This window comes from Drosophila arizonae, chromosome 4 (genome assembly GCF_054131065.1).
Source record: "Drosophila arizonae isolate 15081-1271.41 chromosome 4, UAZ_ARI_1.0, whole genome shotgun sequence".
In the NCBI taxonomy this organism is placed as follows: Eukaryota; Metazoa; Arthropoda; class Insecta; order Diptera; family Drosophilidae; genus Drosophila; species Drosophila arizonae.
Window position 1 is genome coordinate 862116 of NC_142924.1, and position 18351 is coordinate 880466.

The 18351-nt window shown below is 46.7% G+C and overlaps 6 protein-coding genes across 13 annotated transcripts; 4 read left to right on the forward strand and 2 right to left on the reverse strand.

Annotated features, from left to right (window-relative positions):
- Positions 1-38: 38 nt before the first annotated feature.
- On the forward strand, positions 39-650 carry Roc1b (Regulator of cullins 1b). The gene has a single exon (XM_018006673.2). The coding sequence runs from the start codon at positions 188-190 to the stop codon at positions 578-580; it is 393 nt and encodes a 130-aa protein (XP_017862162.1). The 5' UTR covers positions 39-187; the 3' UTR covers positions 581-650.
- Positions 581-3402, reverse strand: Cdc5 (cell division cycle protein 21). Its single transcript, XM_018006660.2, has 4 exons — positions 3236-3402; positions 2912-3177; positions 1413-2857; positions 581-1350 (listed from the first exon to the last, which is right to left on the reverse strand). The coding sequence occupies exons 1-4, from the start codon at positions 3278-3280 to the stop codon at positions 653-655; spliced, it is 2454 nt and encodes an 817-aa protein (XP_017862149.1). The 5' UTR covers positions 3281-3402; the 3' UTR covers positions 581-652.
- Positions 3403-3829: 427 nt separating this feature from the next.
- Positions 3830-7874, forward strand: LOC108613289 (uncharacterized). The gene is made up of 5 exons (XM_089466402.1): positions 3830-4047; positions 4116-4623; positions 4682-6948; positions 7007-7204; positions 7270-7874. The coding sequence occupies exons 1-5, from the start codon at positions 3991-3993 to the stop codon at positions 7486-7488; spliced, it is 3249 nt and encodes a 1082-aa protein (XP_089322528.1). The 5' UTR covers positions 3830-3990; the 3' UTR covers positions 7489-7874.
- Positions 7875-8218: 344 nt separating this feature from the next.
- On the reverse strand, positions 8219-8718 carry LOC108612460 (kunitz-type serine protease inhibitor homolog beta-bungarotoxin B4 chain-like). The gene is made up of 2 exons (XM_018005342.2): positions 8558-8718; positions 8219-8483 (listed from the first exon to the last, which is right to left on the reverse strand). Exons 1-2 carry the CDS (start codon positions 8640-8642, stop codon positions 8278-8280), a joined length of 291 nt encoding a protein of 96 aa, XP_017860831.1. The 5' UTR covers positions 8643-8718; the 3' UTR covers positions 8219-8277.
- A 949-nt stretch (positions 8719-9667) lies between these two features.
- Positions 9668-13262, forward strand: LOC108612461 (odorant receptor 85b-like). Of its 2 annotated transcripts, none has more exons than XM_089466434.1 (5): positions 9668-10297; positions 10409-10685; positions 10745-11018; positions 11075-11279; positions 11360-13262. In XM_089466434.1, the coding sequence occupies exons 1-5, from the start codon at positions 9998-10000 to the stop codon at positions 11573-11575; spliced, it is 1272 nt and encodes a 423-aa protein (XP_089322560.1). In that variant the 5' UTR covers positions 9668-9997; the 3' UTR covers positions 11576-13262. The 2 variants fall into 2 exon arrangements, with proteins under 2 accessions (XP_089322560.1, XP_089322561.1); XM_089466435.1 differs by having other exon boundaries at positions 10409-10655.
- A 513-nt stretch (positions 13263-13775) lies between these two features.
- Positions 13776-17594, forward strand: mth (methuselah). Of its 7 annotated transcripts, none has more exons than XM_089466428.1 (10): positions 13780-13966; positions 14696-15263; positions 15330-15489; positions 15645-15827; positions 15889-16155; positions 16230-16312; positions 16470-16558; positions 16623-16817; positions 16915-17017; positions 17338-17594. In XM_089466428.1, exons 2-9 carry the CDS (start codon positions 14772-14774, stop codon positions 17015-17017), a joined length of 1572 nt encoding a protein of 523 aa, XP_089322554.1. In that variant the 5' UTR covers positions 13780-13966; positions 14696-14771; the 3' UTR covers positions 17338-17594. The 7 variants fall into 7 exon arrangements, with proteins under 7 accessions (XP_089322559.1, XP_089322558.1, XP_089322554.1 ...); XM_089466429.1 differs by having other exon boundaries at positions 17307-17439; XM_089466430.1 differs by lacking the exon at positions 17338-17594 and adding an exon at positions 17175-17260.
- The last annotated feature ends 757 nt before the right edge of the window (positions 17595-18351 follow it).

The window sequence follows — 18351 nt, forward strand, 5'->3', positions numbered from 1 at the left end:
ACCTCACTGAGTTAACGCCTCCTGCTATCGATCAATTCAGGGGATCGATCTCTGCTGAAGCCTGCTTTGATGAGCTCCAGCAAATGAAAGCCCCAAAATGTTTGCTATCAAAAAAAAATATATATATATTCGCAGCAAACACAAAACCTTAAAATCTACTGTAAAAAATTGAAATATAAAAAATCCAATGGAAACCTGTAACAAAAATGGATCCACGGCCGAGGAAGTGGAGGTGGAGGAGACGGAGGACTTTCACGATCTGGAGGAATTCAACGAGGACAACGTGGCCAGTGGCAGCGGGCAGAAGAAGGACGAGCGCTTCGTGGTCAAGAAGTGGGTTGCGCACGCGCATTGGTGCTGGGACGTGGCTGTGGACAACTGCGCCATTTGCCGGAATCACATCATGAACCTGTGCATCGAGTGCCAGGCGGATCCGAATGCGAACAAGGATGAGTGCACCGTGGCCTGGGGCGAGTGCAATCACGCGTTCCACTATCACTGCATCGCCCGCTGGCTGAAGACGCGCCACGTCTGTCCGCTGGACAACAAGGAGTGGGTCTACCAAAAATACGGCCACTAGTCTGATTAGTTAACATTATTTGTATTTGAGTTGATTCTTTCGCGATAAGATTAAAATTCTATGTATCTAAGTCTATGTCTGCGCCTCCTGCTCCAAGCCGAGGAGCTGCTGGGCTGTGGGTCGGTTGCCCGTTAGAAGCTCCAGCTGCTGGAAGAGTGCGTCGCGCTGCTCGGCCAGATTGGCATACTTCTGCTGCAGCTCCTTCTCGCGCTCCATTTGCCGGCGCACGTCCTCCTGCAGCGCCTCGAGGCGTCGCGGCACAGCGATCGCCTCCTGCTCGCCGAGGAAGCGAAACGTTGACAGCGAGAGCGAGTTCTGTTCGATCTGCGCGTAGGTGTCCTGCAGCTGCTTGATGAGCACCTGGGCGCGTGCCTGATAGCCGCCGGTGAGTATCTTCAGCTTCTTCTCGATCTTGCCACAGCGCTTCGCCTCTTTGGCCATGTGCCGGCGATTCTGCTCGAGGCGCTTCTCGGCGGACTCCAGGCGGTCCTTTTTGCTGGCCAGATTGGCGCGCGTGTAGCGATGCTGGGATGGCAGGTAGAGGACCTGTCCCAAGCACTCCTGCCACACCTGCCCATAGACATCAAGTGGCAGCTCGCCATGGGACATGCGCTCCTTCACCACCTCCATTTCGTCGGCCAGCATCTGCTTGGCCTCGGCCAGCTCCTCCTGTGATATTTCCTCATACGGATTGGCCTTAAAGTAGCTCTGCAGCTGCTCGAGCTTGTGCTGCGACTGACCAGGCACCGGATCACGCACAGAGTCGTAAACTGCGAGAGAGAAGGGGGTAGGTAAACTCTATAAGTTTTGAGAGGTGTTCGGGGTTACTCACGCTGCATGGTGATCATCTCGTGCTTAATCAACTCCTCGGCCTGCTGCTGCTCGGTGAGGTTTTGCTTCTCCGACTGTGGACGCAGAATCTTCGTGTTCACCTCCGTCGGCCGTGGCAGGTTGCGCTGTATGACCTGAGAGCGCTTGGCCAACTCTCGCTTGCGCTGTGTCTCCTGCTCGGCCAGCATGCGCGCATCCACATCTGCCTGGTCCTCAATCGCTGGCTCCGTGCTGGTCTCCATGGCCTCGCTGTCGTCCTGCTCCGGCACCACGATTTCGTAATCATTGCGCGGCGTGGGCAGAGCAGCCAGTCCCTCACGCAGCGAGGACTTCAGCTGCTTCTGGTAGTTCTTGTAGACAGCAGGAGTCTCGGTCACGGCCATGCTCTCCTCTGCATTGATGCTCAGCTTGTCGCGCACAAAGGCGGGCGTGGCGCTGCTGCCGCCAGCCGCGCCATTCTTCAGAATGGGCACCATGGCGCCCGAGGCGGGCGTTAGGAAGCCCGCAGGCGTTGCTGCTCCGCCCTCGCGCTGGGTGCGGAAGGGCGTGGCAATGACCGTGTTCGGAGTGGCAACAGACGCCGCCTTGGGCAGCGCGCCCGAGAAGTCGGATTCGTGCAGCGGCGTGTTGAGACCTCCCTTTAGGGGCGTCTCTGTGTGTGTGAGCGCCATCATGTTCTGCGCCTCCTGCATTATGCGGTCCGTGTAGGGTGCAGGGGTGCGAGGTGTGGCTGCCACCTGCGGCGTTATGGAATAGTCCGCCAGCAGAGCATCTGTCGTCTCAATGCCACTCTCGCCGGCTATCTCCTTGGCCATCTCGCTGGCCCGACCCAGCTTGACCACCTGCTGCAGCTCCATGTCCGAAATTTGAGGCGTTGGCAGCACGAGCTTAGAGCGCTTGCGCTCCGGCTCTTGGCTCTGCATCATGGCCGATGGCACCTCGTTTTCTTTGCGCTGCTTTAGCTTCTGCTTGTCGCGCTTACGCTCCCGCTCCTCCTTCTCGGAGCGCAGCTCACCATCCAAGTCCTGCTGGCGCATTTTGTTAAAGTCCGGTTCCTGCTTCTGCAGATGCTCTTCAGACGTGTCGTAGAAGCCAATGGCAGGTCGCTTCTCAAAGGGTATTTCCGCATTGTAGTCGATGCCTTTGATGCGCTTCCTGTTGCCGCTGCCAATTCCCGCAGCGCGCAACTCGCGACGCTTTTGGAGCGTGGCCAAACGGCGCGCCTCCTCCAGCTGCTTCTCGCGCGCTTTGCGCTTGGCCTTCTTGCCCTGCGTGTTTGCCAGGCGGGCGCGTGCCTCGGACAACATTTCTAACTCATCTTCATCCATGTCTTTGGGATCTGGTCGTGCGGGCTTGGTCTCTGGGTTGGGATCAATCTCACCCGGCTTCAGTTTGCGAGGATCGTCCATGGTGTCCTCGCCATCCTCCTTGCGCTGCGCCTGGTCGCTGCAACAAAAATTATTTACAATACGGATGCAACATCTGGTAGGGCACACTTACAGCAGGTACTCGTAGCGCTCCAGGCATTGTGCAGCAGTGCGTCCAATAATTGGCGCAATTGTGCGCCATTGAGTGGGCATCAGTTTGGCCAAATGAAGCAACTTCTCGTCCTCTTCGCGCGACCATTCGGTCTTCTTGATGCTCGGATCAAGCCACTCGTACCAGCGCGCCTTGCACTGTTTGGCTGACTTGCGATGCAGCAACGAGGCAATACGACTCCATTGATTTTTGCCATATTTCATGACAGCCGCCTTCAAGATCTCATCCTACGAAGAAAACTCTTGAGTCACACAGCTTCATTTCATTTCTCAGCGCATTGCTTACCTCTGTGTTGCGCCAGACGCCGCCTTTGATCATAATACGCGGCATTTTGTTGTTTTACTTATTTTATAATGGCTATTAAATTAAAATAGAAATTACTCTGCAAACTTTGTCGGCGGCCGCTAGCGATGTGAGATATAGTTCAAACGTTTGAGTTTCCTTGCATGCTGTGTGTAGCCAACTATCGATATTTTTATATCGTTAGCAAAAATACTAAAACGTAGATGATGTCCGCACACACAGTAGCTACATGTGACGTCACAACTAACAACTGGAATGTAATTTTCATTCTGCTTTTCCTGTACCGAAAATAAGTTGTCACTTGTGTTACAGCAACATGGATTTCACTGAAATGAATTTATAAATTGCAATGCAATGCAAATCTTCACTATAATCGAAATATATATACAATTAAAATTATATTCATTACTATGCAAGATGTGCTTGCGATTTATTAGATACTGATTAGTAATATTTCGGCTTAGAATTCAGCTTCAATATAGGTAGCTAATTATTACAATTCCGAAAGTAAATTAAAACGATTCCTATCGCATACATATTATTATCGTGGTATTTCGATAGACTTAGTATTTTTCTATGAGTATCGATGCATTTGTTTTTGTTTTTGTTGCAGTTGTAGTTATCAGATGTTTTGATATGATATCAGATCAGTTAGTGCCACAGATTTTGGTCGACTGAAATGTAATGCGAAGTTTGCAAAAATGCAGCTATAAACAATTACATATGAACATTGCAATATGAACGCGGATGCGGATGTGGCTTTCACGAGCTTTTACAGCACCGTGGGAAGCCAGGTGAGCCACGCGTTTGGTTGTATGTGTGTGTTCGTCGATCTGACTTGGGTTTCTTTATTTTGTTGCAGTTGCAGCATACCGACCTGTCGCTGTCCACGCCCATACACTCGCTGGAGCACGATAACTTCAGCGGCTTCTTTGACGACGAGTCCGCACTGCTAAGCATTCCATTACCCATAGCAACTGGAGCTGCTGCAGCTAGCACCCACAAGAGCACCTCCGCTGGCATTGTCGATTCACCCTGCATTCCATTCGTACAAATCCACACGACCGACTTGCAGCAGCAGCCTCAGCCGAGTCGCAGCTATCGCAATGGCTTTCGCCGAAAGACAGCGGAGATTAAGTCTGAGGCCGAGCTGATCAAATCGGAGCTGGCCGAGGCGGCGGCCAAGGAGCGCACCAATGCCACGCCCACACCGCCAACAGCAAAGGCAATAGCCAGCGAGAGCTGCCAGTCGGATTTGCCGTTGAACAAATGTCCCAGTTGTCCCTTCCTGAGTCTCTGCCCGCTAAAGACGCAAACGCACATCAGCAGCTGCTTTGGCATAGATGCACAGCATCGACTGCTCTGCCCAGGTCAAGCTCTTCAACACACATATCTCATATACACATATATAACAGTTTGCTCTTGCAGGCTGTGCGAATGTGTTCTATAGCATAGAAGTGCTAAACCTGCATCTTAGCGCTGACCATCAGCTGGAGCCGCAGGAGATTGCCGCCCTTGCCAAGTCGAATGAGTCGTCAGCCAAAAAGCCCCCACAGCCAATGTCGCAGCCCAAGAGTCGCATCTACATCAAGAATGTCAATTGCCTGCGTGAGCCACAGCTGCCCGACTTTCTGCCCACAGATGACAATATACTGGATCTACTAGACGATGTGGAGGAAGCTAGCAACTGCTCCAATCCACAACACCAACAGCAGCAGCAGCCGCAGCAGAGTCAGGTGCTACAGGAGCAGCCCAGTTCAGCTGTACAAAAGATATCTATCAAGAGCGTCGATGTTCTCAGGGAGCCAGCGCTGTTGCCCTTTGATTTTCCCATGCCCAGCAATGAGGCCCAGCAGCAGCAGCAGGAGCTGGAGCAGCTGCCTCCTCTGATGATCCACAACAATCTGCTGGAAAAGCCGCGCCAGCCGAAGATCTACATAAGGAACGTGGACATATTGAAGGAGCCCATGCTGCTCCCAGGCATGGGCTTCGGCAATGCGACCGCTTCGACTGTCGCCAGTCCTGCGGAGGTCTTCAACGCGGAGACACTGCTGACACCAACGGGCGGGCCGCTGCCTGCCTTTGAGCCGCTCACCAGCATGTGCCCTGATGCCTTCAGCTTTGACTCTGTACTGAGTGGTGCGAGCGGTGCGGGCCACAGCGCCAGCAGCGGCAGCAGCCACAATTTTAGCGCTCTGGATCTGGACTTCAGCGTGGACTTTGAGCAGAGCGTGCAATTGGCTACGGAGCCCGATCATTCACTGACCAGCGAGCAGCAGCAGCAGCAGCTAACGGAACTGGCTCCTCAAGAAGAGCTCAACCGTGAGCTGGATAACTATTTGCCCCCAGCAGTGCCAGCAGCAACAGCAGCAGGGACAGCAACAGGAACAGGAACAGCTACAGCAACGGCAACAGCAACAGTTGCAGCAACAACCACAGCAACAACAACAACAGCAACCACGTCGAAGCAGAAGATCTTCATCAAGAACGTGGACATACTGAAGGCGCCTCAGCGTGGCACGCTCCATCTGCGCACCGTAGACGAGCTGAATCTGATGAATCGCAACGAGGTTGAGCACTTGATTGTGCCGAACCGTGAGCCGCTGCCCCTGGAGCTGCCACTGAATGCACCGGCTGTGGCCTTGGAGCCCTCGCTGGTGGACTTGCCGCCGCCTCCTGCACCGCTGAGCTATGACGATGGCTACGATTTGGCCGAGGACCTGGAGTGCTGGCCCTGGATGGATGACGAAGTGGAAGAAGCGGACCCGCAACCCGCGCAGCTGCAACTGGAGCCGCCGCACAACGACCCGCTGGTCAAGGACTTCCCGCAGCTCTATGCGCCGCCAGCCGCCACTTCGGGGCCTGTGCCGCCCCTGGTGCCAGTCACCGGCTCGATTGACGGCGCCGCAAGTGCTGCGGACAGTCTGAGTGGACTGCCCGTGCCGCCGCTGGTGCCTCTGCCCAGCGAGAAGCCCGCTCGCATCTACGTGGCCAACAATTTGCTGCCCACCACTGCTGCCGCGACTGCCGCTGTGGAGCCTCCAGTTGGCGGAACCTCCGTGCGCGGTCGGCCCTATGGCGCCAAACAGGGGGCGGGTCAGTCGAAGCGTCGATTGGGCCAAGGCGCAGCGGCTCAGCAGCAGGAGCCGAGTGGCAAGAAGTGCACCGTCGAGGGCTGCATGTTCCGCTTCAAGTCGCCGGCGACGCTCGAGTACCACGGGCGGTGCCACAATGGAGCCCTGGGCTCTGCCCAGCCCATGATCTGCCCGGAGTGCAAGTCGACGCAGTTCAGCAACTGGAACTGCTTGCACACGCATCTGTGGCGGACGCACGCCATCGACATGGAGCTCTACTGCTGCCAGCTGTGCAACTTCAAGACGCCGATCTACTCACGGCTAGTGAACACCCACGCGAAGATCCACTCCGAGGAGCGCAACTACAAGTGCGAGCAGTGCGGCAAGGGCTTCAAGAACACCAAGCAGCTGAAGAACCATCGGCGGCTGCATCGCACCCAGGGCTTGGGCATGGGTAAGCCCGCCAGCGAGGAGCAGCAGCAGAAGCAGTCGCAGCTGCAGCCAATCCTGCCCGTGCTGCATCGGTGCGAGGATTGCGGAGCTGCTTTCAAGCACCGGAAGACACTGCGCGAGCATCTGTGCAAGCAGCGCAACGAGCAGCCGCAGTGCCCCACCTGTCAGGTAAGCGAGCTGCCATTCGACTGCCCCCACTCCACTCACTCCTGCTTCACTCCTGCAGCGCGTGTTCAGCTCGAAGAGCAGCTTGAAGCTGCACATGCGCATCCACCAGGCGGACAAGCGGTTCAAGTGCGACAAGTGCGACTACGAGGCGAACGACCACAACGCCTTTCGCCGTCACATGGCCACGCACCGGGAGCAGAAGCGCTATGCCTGTCCGCACTGCGACTTCCGTGCCATTCAGAGCACTGCCTATCGGGTAGGCGCCGCAGCAGTCACCATGGAATGCCCTAATTCACAGCAGATTCTCTCGGTCTCTTCCAGATACACCTGCAAAAGGTGCACCCGGAGCTGGAGCTGTCCGCTATTATCCACAAGTGCAATGCGTGCAAGTTCTCGAGCATCAATCACGGCCTGCTGCTGGTCCACCAGGCCAAACATCATCCCGTCGAGCCATCAACTGCGCAGTCGAATTCCAAGATCAAAGTGAAAAGCAGCCTCCAGCTCGCACATTCCGCAGATGCTCAAAATCCATCGACCTAGACGTCTTATCAAGAACCATATATCAAAATATGTACACTAAGTGCGGGCGCGTAGCTAGTAGAACTTTTATACCAAATTATATATATATACATATATCTGTATGCTAGGTGCATGCATGTTTGTGCACGTACTGTGCGATGAACCAATGTTAGTTATGTCCAGAAACTGTTGTTAAGTCTGTTCAAGTGAGACGATCCTCGTTTGTGATCTGTGCATGTTTTACATTTACAGCCATTTTTATATAGTTCTAAACAGATTCAATTGTATGTTTTATATATATATATATATTGTAAGTCATTATTTGGTGTTGTTACTGTAAATGCGTATATCGTATATCGAACGGAGCAAAGAAAATACAATTCAAATTTCTTATTGTTTTCGAGTCATATCTGATGTTCGCACTGCCCATGGGCTCTATAAATACCCCCCGATAAAGCGATTCAGATACGCTATGGCAATCTGCGAATCGAGTCAATAAATAATTTCGGTGATTAACTCTTCTGTTTCCGAGGCAGCAATTTGGCAGCAACAGGCCATAGGCTTTTACTTTCTTCCAAGAATTATATTATTTTATTTAATCAAGTCCAAAAACACATTTTGCTTGCACGACTATTAAAACCCGATGAAATATCTGGGGAGCATAATCTCTTATAAATTAAGAGCAAACGAACATCAAGTCCGATATCTCGAATAGTTCCCCATCACAAAACACAGAAAGCAAATCAGTCAATTGTTATGCAGATCATTTAATTGTATTTCATTTCGATTCCTTTTCTATTAGTAAGTCATTCAGTTGCGCCTTCGGCATCTGCTGCGGCAGGCTGCGCGGGTGCAATAGCGATTCCTGTTGCCGCCACAGCCCTTGTAGGCCATCTTCTTGCAGGACCGGGTCCTGCTGTCATACCACCACATGTTGCCATTCGCGTTCCTGGCGCACGAGCGAGTATTGCCCCTGCCCTCGTCCTTGCCTCCAACACAATTCCTCAACCGAGAAGCTAATGAAATCATAGTGGAAGTCAAATTCCAGTCAGTTATGGGTTGATGACGATGGCTGCATCGATTTACTTACGCACTATTCCCTTGCAAGTGCGTCGTTGAGCCTCAAGCGTGGCCACATACAGGCAGAGACAAGCCAGGAGCAGAATGAATTTCATGTTGATTCAAGTTGAATGTTGAACTGATTTAACACTAGAAAACCCAGCTCTTATATACCAGAAGGGAACAATGCACCCAGAGTTTCTGGAAAGCTGTTTTGGCAATTGAATGCAAGGTGAAAACAAAAGCCCTTATACTAAATCCGTACTTATTATGACATATTTCAGACTATTCAGGTCTATTCCTTATGGTAGAGCACGTGCTGGATTGGAATTGTGATCTGCATAGAACTTGAACATTGCCAAAGGAATACTGTCAAATATTCCAATCTATTACCTTATGTACAGAGCAATCAAATGTGATAATTGATGGTTGTATGTCAATATATTTTATAGCATTTTCAAGACCAGCAAGATCACCATCAGGGCATATATACGGACCAAATAGAACATTGATTAAAGTTGTAACTGGAATTATAAATTATAGACTACAGCTTGAATGAAATGAATCTATGAATATCGACAATATGATCCACATGCGCACATCTGTGTTCCTTAACAAAACAGAGCAGATCTGCTTCAATAACATACTTATTGAATGATCATGTCGACGATGGTGATGAAAAAGATTATCTTGATGGAATCTTGAAAATGGAATTCATATCATTAGTATATAGATATATGATATTGGATGAGATTATAATTACGAATTCGTATTATTCTACATATGATACCAGATGGACATTTTATATTTATTTATAGCCCAAGTAATATATATTTATGAACTTACCATAAAGAATATTCTTTCCCTGAATAGTCACAAATATGCCATAATATTGTATATGAATAAAGAAGTTCGCCTTTAGTATGAGGTCTTTTGTTCTCACTTTGCATTCAATTGGCAAAACAGCTTTCCACAAACTCCAGGTGCCTTGTTCCTTTTTGGCATATATGAGCTAGTGTAGGTAGTGCTATAAAAGCAGGACCCGATTCTGCAAGAAGATGTCCTACAAGAGCTGTGGCGGCAACAGGAATCGCTATTGCAAGCAGAGGTCTTGCCTCATCAAATTCACCTGAATGACATACTAAGCGAATAGATTAAATTGAACTCCATTGCAAGTTAGATGGATTTCATTTCAAAGGCTTTGATCGGATTCAAGGCAACCGACAGACGGCATACGACATACGACAGACGGTGCCAGATTAAAGCATTTACCTTGTGCAGAGACAGTTGGACAGTAATTTTGGCTGTTAAGGCTAGAATTACATTGTTAGTGTTATGATAGTAATTAGGTGAAATGATTGCTCATTTAAATGGGGGCTGGCGTCAAGTGCACGCAATGCCCCTCGCACTATGCACGTCTAAGTGTATATAAGGCCATGGTGGACTACATTGATTTGATTCCAACTGTGAAATGAAGAAATTGCTGCGGCTTATTCAGCGCGTTTTGCCCTCGAATGCGGCTGAGGGCAGAATCGGCTCCATCGAGCTGAACTTGTGGCTGGCTCACTTGGTAGGCCTGCCCCTGGTGGGGCTGAAGCCGGAGACACCTCTGCAGAAGCTGTGCATCATTGCAGTCGGATATCCCGTTGTGCTTGCCGTTTGGTATTATGTCTTCCTGGAGCTATACGACCTCTGCCTCAATTGGCATGACCTGGACGCAATGACACAGAACCTCATCCTCTCCTTTACGCACGTGGCCTTTCTGATAAAGGTAAGAGTTCCATTAAATGATCAATTGGCAGATCTATAAGTACCATAAGAGTATTTACATTATACTATCTGCTATCTCTTTCTTACTGAATTCCTGGTGGAATACCTCAAGAGCTGTGCTGCATTTATCTTTGTTATCTACATATTCCCTCTCTTTCATTCTGTTACGCTCAATGTGAGATTTCGATTGAGTCTCTGGCGTATCATGTGCTACGGAACCCTTAAGAGCATTTTACAGAAGCTGTCTGAGATCACCCGTCGCTGCGTGCTCTCCGAGCGGCAACTGGAGGCGTTTCAGAGAGCTGAGCTGAAGAACAAATTGGCGAATCTGGCTTACTTTTACCTCGTGCTGACGCCAGGTATTCTGAGTGTGGTCTACATACTGACCGGTGATCTATCTGGAATGGTACACGAGTGATTCCAGCAATTAACATGATCTACCTTGCAGCACCCGAGGAGTTTGCAGGAAATCGTTTTCCGTATCGGGCCCAAATGCCCCACTTCCTGCCGCGCATCGTGCAGTCGCTCTACAAGGGCTTGGGTGTTTCGCTCCTGGCACTGCAGACGACCACCATTGACTTCCTCAACATCTCGGTGATGGGGCAGATATGCATGCACCTCCAGGTGCTCAGCTTGGCCTTCGAGAAGCTGCACGACAGCAGCGGCATCGACGCCTACAGCTGGCTGGTTGCCACAGTCAAATACCATTGCGAGTTGATTCTGTAAGCAGAGAGACGATCTATATATGCAGTTATTTATAGCTATATATTCTGAACAGTCTGCGCCAGCAAGTGGAGCGCATCTTCAATCTGGCTGTGATGCTGCAGTTCGTTAGCTCCGTTTTCATTGTGGCCATGACCGCCTTCCAGGTCATCGTGATCGGCGACGGCTCGAAGAGCTCCATGATAATGAACCTGATGCTCTGCTGCGTGCTCTGTCAACTGTTTATGTACTGCTACTTTGGCAACGAGGTGTACGAGCACGTGAGTCTTATCTACAGAAATTAACATATATACATATATATATTTATCTCTCCCCCCTTTTCTCTTTCTATACTTTGCAGAGCAAATCCCTCTCCAGCGCTGCCTTTAGCTGCAATTGGTATTCACTCGACCGGAGGTGCAAGAAGACCTTGTTGATTTTCATGGTAAACGCGGATCGTCTATTTCTGTTTACGGCTGGCGGGTTTATGGGTCTCACCTTGCCCAGTTTCACTTATATCATAAGCAAGTCCTATTCCCTTGTGGCGGTGCTCAGGCAAATGTACAGCAGGTCTTAGAGGAACTAGTGGAGAGAAGACGATTGGAGAGGGGTGGGCAGAGAGGGAGTGGCTTTTCAAGCACCTATAGCATATAATCACATAATTATGGAACCATTACAAATGTCATTAGCTAATCAAATTGAAAATTCTATGCACGCAATCGGTTAAAGGTGTTAAAAGGTGTTATTATATCATTATATCACAGCCCTATTCCTTATAAGCATATAAATAGAAACGATGTATATGATATGTTCCAGAAATATGAATGAGGAACTCGTTAGCTTTGGTCAATATGTGTATAATATATCGGAGCTTAGATTCAGCTTTTACTAATCACGCCGTATGAAGAGAAGAGCAAGCTGTGTGCCCTTCCATCGGGGCAGAGAGAACTTGGTATACATAGATGCTCGAATCGGAGAATCGAACTGGAGCTAAAAGACGCAAAAAATCCGCAGACGAAGCAGAATCGAACGACGCAGACTCGATGATCTGAGTGGATTTAATGAAGATTTAATGAGTGCTTGCGGAGTGCAGCTTATACACACATACAAACACACATACATATGTGCAAGCATGTATAAACATATATGTAAAACTGAGTCAACTAATTATGTTTGTTTTTTATATTTCCACGATATTGTGCGGATGGGGTACATGAGTTCAATTGAAATTATATTTGATGCCCGAATTTCCTTTGAATTCATTTCTATTATTCAGGAATATATTCATGACTAACGAATCAAAAAGCGCGCGAAATGAACGTTGTATATCCTATATAGATATATATAGATCCCATATGGGCAACAGAAGGTAAAATAGTCGTTTGCTTGAATTTATTTTAAAATCCTTCATGATTATGCATTGAAATGAAGAGCACATTTAAATAATCAAACAGCGGCTATTATTCTAACAGAGCACACAAGGAAATAGAAGCGTGAGAGAGAGAGATAGAGAGAGAGCAGATGAGAGTCTGCTCCAGTTTGGCAACAGACCCAAACTTAGCGTCAATTGCAAAGCAAAGTGGTTTAGCAGTGGCGGTTGAAGAGAAACAGTTAACCATAAAATTAACTGCTTAAAGCTTAAACGCCCACAAGAGAATGAAAAAGAGAAAGAGAGAGAGAGCGAGTGAGTGTATTGGGCATACATTTTGCAGCCGTTTTCAGTATATGAATACCGTCAAAAGCCACCAGAAGCGAACGCCACACGCCTCTCGAGGCTCGGGAAGAACAATGGCATCGGCTGAGGCCCAACAGCGAGACAATAAACACATGAATTGTAATGTTCTGTATATCTATATATGTGTATATACAATGTATTTGCTCTCTGATTATATTCATATAATTTTAAATTTCAAGCACGCGCCAAGCGCAAAGAGTTTGTTATTTACTTTAGCAAAGCCTTTCTCACTGACAGCCACAATCCACTCTCCTCCCTCTCTTTCTCTAAGCTCATCTTTATATGTATATGCAAACATTAATTGGCTCAGCGCGTTGCTTCCCATTAAAAATGTTATCTTACAAGTCTTACAAATTGAGAATGAGCAAGTTTTAAAAATTTTTAAATTAAATATAGACTTTCGATTCATGAATGCTAGCAACAAAGCTCTAGTCGGTCCTACCCCAACCCAAACTACCAGTATAAGTATATTCAAAACAATTGGTATAATCGCAAGCAATAAATTATTTTTAGTCCGGTCAACGTAGTATGAAAACAAAAATAATGACGAAACAAAACTTTCGCTTTCTGTTATTTGTTTACTTACCTCCTCCTAAAGCGAGGTAGGGATAAGAATAAAGAAACAAGAAAGCTTAGTCGAACAACATCGAAAAATATTATGGTATATAATACTGTAAAATATAATGGAAAGACAACATTTTAAAAAATTAGCTAACTTTTATGTATATCGAATAACTATATAGAAAACAAATATCTATGCGAACTATATATTTATAATAATTACAGAATTCAATTAGTATTAACTATGCTTCTGTATGCATTTATATGATGATTGTACGTATGTATATAACTTACGGAGCTCCCCTCGATAGAGAGCAACAGCAATCGCACGCAAAGTGCGAGACTCGCAACGCTCTCTGCTTGGGGAGACGTTGCGGCTGCGTTAGTGCTGGCAGGGAATTGCGGACAATCTCCGCTTGCAGAGAGCTGAGAAACACAAGTGAGTGCAACTGGCGTCATTTCAAGGCAAAGATCAATGTTCGCGCGGCGGCTGGCGCTTTAATTCGCAATTCAGTCTGGAGTTCGATGCCGACGAAGAGAAACGTTGCGCGCCTGGTCGAAGTAAATGCGATGAGTTAAACTGACGTCACTTATTGGTCACATTTGTATATATGTATGTATATGACGCGCTCTCAACGATCGAGTGTATGGCAGACAACTCAGCCGGTAAAAGTGCGTATACAAACTGGGACTGTCGAATATTTTTAAAATACCGTTTCGATGATATTTTAAGTTTTGAAAAATATCAATATGATATTTGATATGCAACTTTAAAAAATAGATATATCAATATTAAATTTTGTTCCCACAATACATTTATAATTCGTTCCAAAAAAACAAAAATAATAAGAATAATTATTTTTATCGGTACTCAAAAATAAAAAATAAAAAGACGCATTCTGTGATATGAGTTTCTGTACCAAAAGTATTCCTGGAGTCAAGCATCAGAAATTGCATTGTCTCAGAAAGGGAACAAAGGAAATGAGTTCATCTGAACAAATATGTTTGTGATAGACTTCTGTCTGACTTAACCACATGTTCATTCGCTAAACAAAATAATCTTATAAGCAGCACAAGAGAGCTCTGATAAATACGCATGAGCGACATTATTCCCTGAGGCGATAAGTTTCGTTGCTAAGAATTCGCGAACATCCAAAGTACTCGCTCTAAAGAGAGAGCAGTGACGATACCGAAAGTTTGCAAATATTCAAATTCAAGATATACAAAATTCCGAATAGACCAAAATACCTCCATGTTGTAGCTTTTATCCATAGAAATTAGTTTACCATTTGGAATGTGCGAAGCTCTTGGCTTATCTGCAAATAAACCCATTTATTTCTATATGAAGGAGTAGTTTAGCAATTTTTCTAGGAATTGATGGAGGTTATTTAATTTTCGCAGAAATCAAAGCTGTTGATTGAGCACGCTTGTTGGAGAAAACTATCGACTATTGGCGGAAGCATAGCGCGCATTCAGAATGGGTCTAATGGGTCTAGTGATAATGCTGGCAACCGCCGGGATAGCAGCTGCCGAAATACCGGGATGCGATTACTTCGACACAGTGGATCTGTCGCAGAGCGAGCGGCTACCGAATGGCTCGTACCAGTATGAGAAGCTGATCATACCGGCAAGTCTGGTTGGCGAGTATGACTACGAGATACTGGAGAAGGGCCACAGGGAGTCTGTGGCCAGGCATCTGAGAGGCTGTGCCTGCCACCTGGGCACCTGCATTAGGTTCTGTTGCCATCGCAATCTGTTCCTCGTTGACGGCGAACGCAAGTGCGACGGGGACACAACGAAAGCGATCGAGTTCGATCCCATTATCAACATCACGCTGAACGATGGCACCCAGGTGAGAAGACACGTTTTGCGGGACTTTATCATACAACAGGATCTGCCCGTCCCATGCGCCTCACACTTCCATCTGGATGCGGAAAACGACGAGAGTCATCAGTGGACCCTCTTAGAGGTTTGACAGAAACTGAAATCGAAATACTCTGCTCACTGTACCCATTCTTTTCCGCCCCATTTACAGAACGGAGTCCTACGTCGTCAGTTCGATGATGCTGAGCTGTCCAAGCAAGCGTATTGCCTGCAGCCCCATAAGATCGGAACGGAGGACAGCGACGAGCAGTACACTCTGGTGCCCCACAACTGTGCAATCGAGCCCCCGAGTCAATGGTTAATTAATACTCGTAAGCCTAACGCCGAGAGAGCTCGAACGAGCTGATCTAAATGGTAGCTCACTGACAGATCTGATAGAGCTCTCGATCAGTTGTCGCTCGGAGACCTTGACCTGCCCACAGATTGAAGGAGGCTTAACATTTCTCTGATCTTTGAATCTTTGCAGTGCGTATGATTTCGATCGTATGTTTGTTTCTCACAATCTGCGTGTACCTCTACTTGCCAAAGCTGCGAAATCTGCACGGGCTGTGCTTCACATGCTACATGATCTGCCTGATGATGTCATTCGCATTGCTCCTAGGCGATTCCTGGAAGGAGGACTGGTCGAAGAGTCTCTGTCAGGTGAATGGTGGGTAGATCCCTTTAGCACCAGGCGAATGGGGCAGTCCTCAATAGACTTCACTTTTCAGGCTATCTCGGCTACTTTTTCGTCATGGCCAGCTTCCTGTGGCTAACCGTGATCAGCTATGACCTGTGGAAGAGCTTCCGCACCAACAGCTGGCACGTTCCCCGACACACGTTCAACTACCGCTTCCTGCTCTACAGTCTCTACGCATGGGGTGTTGCGATCCTGCTTACCATTATTGTGATAATAGTCGATATGTCGTGGGATGGCGAAGACGAGGAACAGCTTCTCTGGATACCAGGAGTTGCTGTCTACAATTGCTGGGTGAAGGGTACGATTTAGCGAACGACTAGTTTCTCGAATCTGAAGCTGTTATCGAAATATCCCTTCTTGAAATATTCTCAGCTCATGATTGGTCCGCAGCGCTCTATTTCCATGGACCGATGGCACTGCAAATCATTTTCAACATCGTCATGTTTGTACTCACTGTAAGTCAGACCAAGTTTAATTATTCTTAGAATCAGAATATCATGATGAGACATTTTGATGTCCCCTAGCTTTCTTAGACAGCCAATTCGACCGTAACAAGTCCTTCTGCTGGTCATTTAAGAGGATCATAATTTTTCTGTTTTTTTTTTCTCGTAGTCCATTCGCATTCTGAAAGTGCAAAGAGAACTGAAGGACGTTGCGGTACGCGGAGAGCCCCAGCAGCGACTCGATTCGAATAAGCGCACGTAAGACGGTAGATATAGGCATAGTTTTAATCGATAAATATCGGCGCCACTTCTATCCACGCAGGTATACTCTGTTCGTGCGCCTCTTCGTTATCATGGGCGTTACCTGGACTTTCGAAATAGTCGTATACCTAGTGCAGAACAACGGGCCAGTGTTCTCGGTATTGCAGGTCTTCGATTACATCAATAGTGCACAGGGCGTCATAATATTCATAATGTTTGTGTTGAAGCGAAGTGTTCTGAAGCTCATCTCAAACCGGTAAGTATTCCAAGAGAGGGAGAGAACGTAAGATATATGAGAGTGAGATACGTCCTATGTCACATTTATAACTGGGCTCATTATTCTATGGTAAAAGAATTCGGGGCATTGAAGACGATGCCAGCGACACTGAAGAGGAAATTGCTCTCCAAGATCGGAATGGAGGTGCCAATAAGATCGGTCCGCAAATCTTGAATTAGGTAAAAGAAAACAAAAATGTTTCAATTGGATTCTTAAATAACATGTTGGTGTTTCTATTTTACTTAAAATTCGTTTGCACTAATTTGATTGTTTGCTTGTTCACCCTATGTATTTTCCCTTGTGTTTTCTTTTGTGACTCGTTTCATTCGCACTTAGATTGGTTGCACTGTGAAACTGTACTGGTGATGTGTCTATGGTATATTGTATGTCTGCATGACCTTTAGGATTAAGTAACACCCGCAACACAAAACAACTGAAACCTAACAAAATTTTGTGTTATCGATTTAGTATGTGATATAGAAGCATTTACTTTCAGAAGGCGCAGGGCTGATCAATTTAATCGGCACACTTCGATTAGCATGGGTCATTCGTCGAAACTCGGATCAGCAGTCCCAAGTGCCCACAAGCAACTATAACTGAGGTATTAATTAGACTTGGGTCGCTCAACTCAGTTAACGCACTGATTAAAAAGTATTGAGCTTACAACTCATATTACCAGTCAAGCCAGGTTAAGCCACCAATCAATGTAATATTTTTGTATTTATATTCTGTTTAATATACTCGCGATTGTAACGATTTCTCATTGTTTTGTTTTTTAACTTTTCACATCGCCGTTTGAAACTATTTTAAATACAAAACGATTAGCTCCGTATATCGATAATTTGACTGTGCCTGGCTTCGTGAAGCTCTACGCATAGGCGATATTCTCCTATCGATACGACGTGATATGTATATGTGATTGATATATTATGATTTCACATCATTTAGCCTGGTCAACGACAGCCTGTTGCTGACCGTGTAACGGCAATACGAAAAGAAATTTAAATAAAACATAATCCATTTTTTGTTAGAGCATAATAGAATTTATTACACTGTATGTCAATTTTCGCAAAGTATGAATAGCTAATAGCTAATTTCAGTTCTTGAATACATTAGTAGTTCTACTGGTTGTCAAAACATTGATATTAAGCCAGTTTTGGTGGAGAACTTAGAGCTTGCTAATATCATAGTTGAATAAGGTAAATTGAAGTACGTGTTAATATCATGGCTGCACCTTTGGCTTTGAGTCACGCCCCTTACTGTTTGGCTAGACCAACTTAATTATAGGCCACAGAGTAAGACAATAATTAAATGGGTTTTCATTAATGAAAGCTCTTATTAAAATTGTTATAATAACTAATAAGGGCTAGCATATACTCCTAAATACAATTTTGAGGTAAAAATTCGTTATTAATTGAATCTATGACACACCTAGCAACAATTATCTAAGTTAAAATTCAAATTGGAAGAAGCTTTGTATATTAGATGTAGCGCTGTTAACTGACGAACTTAT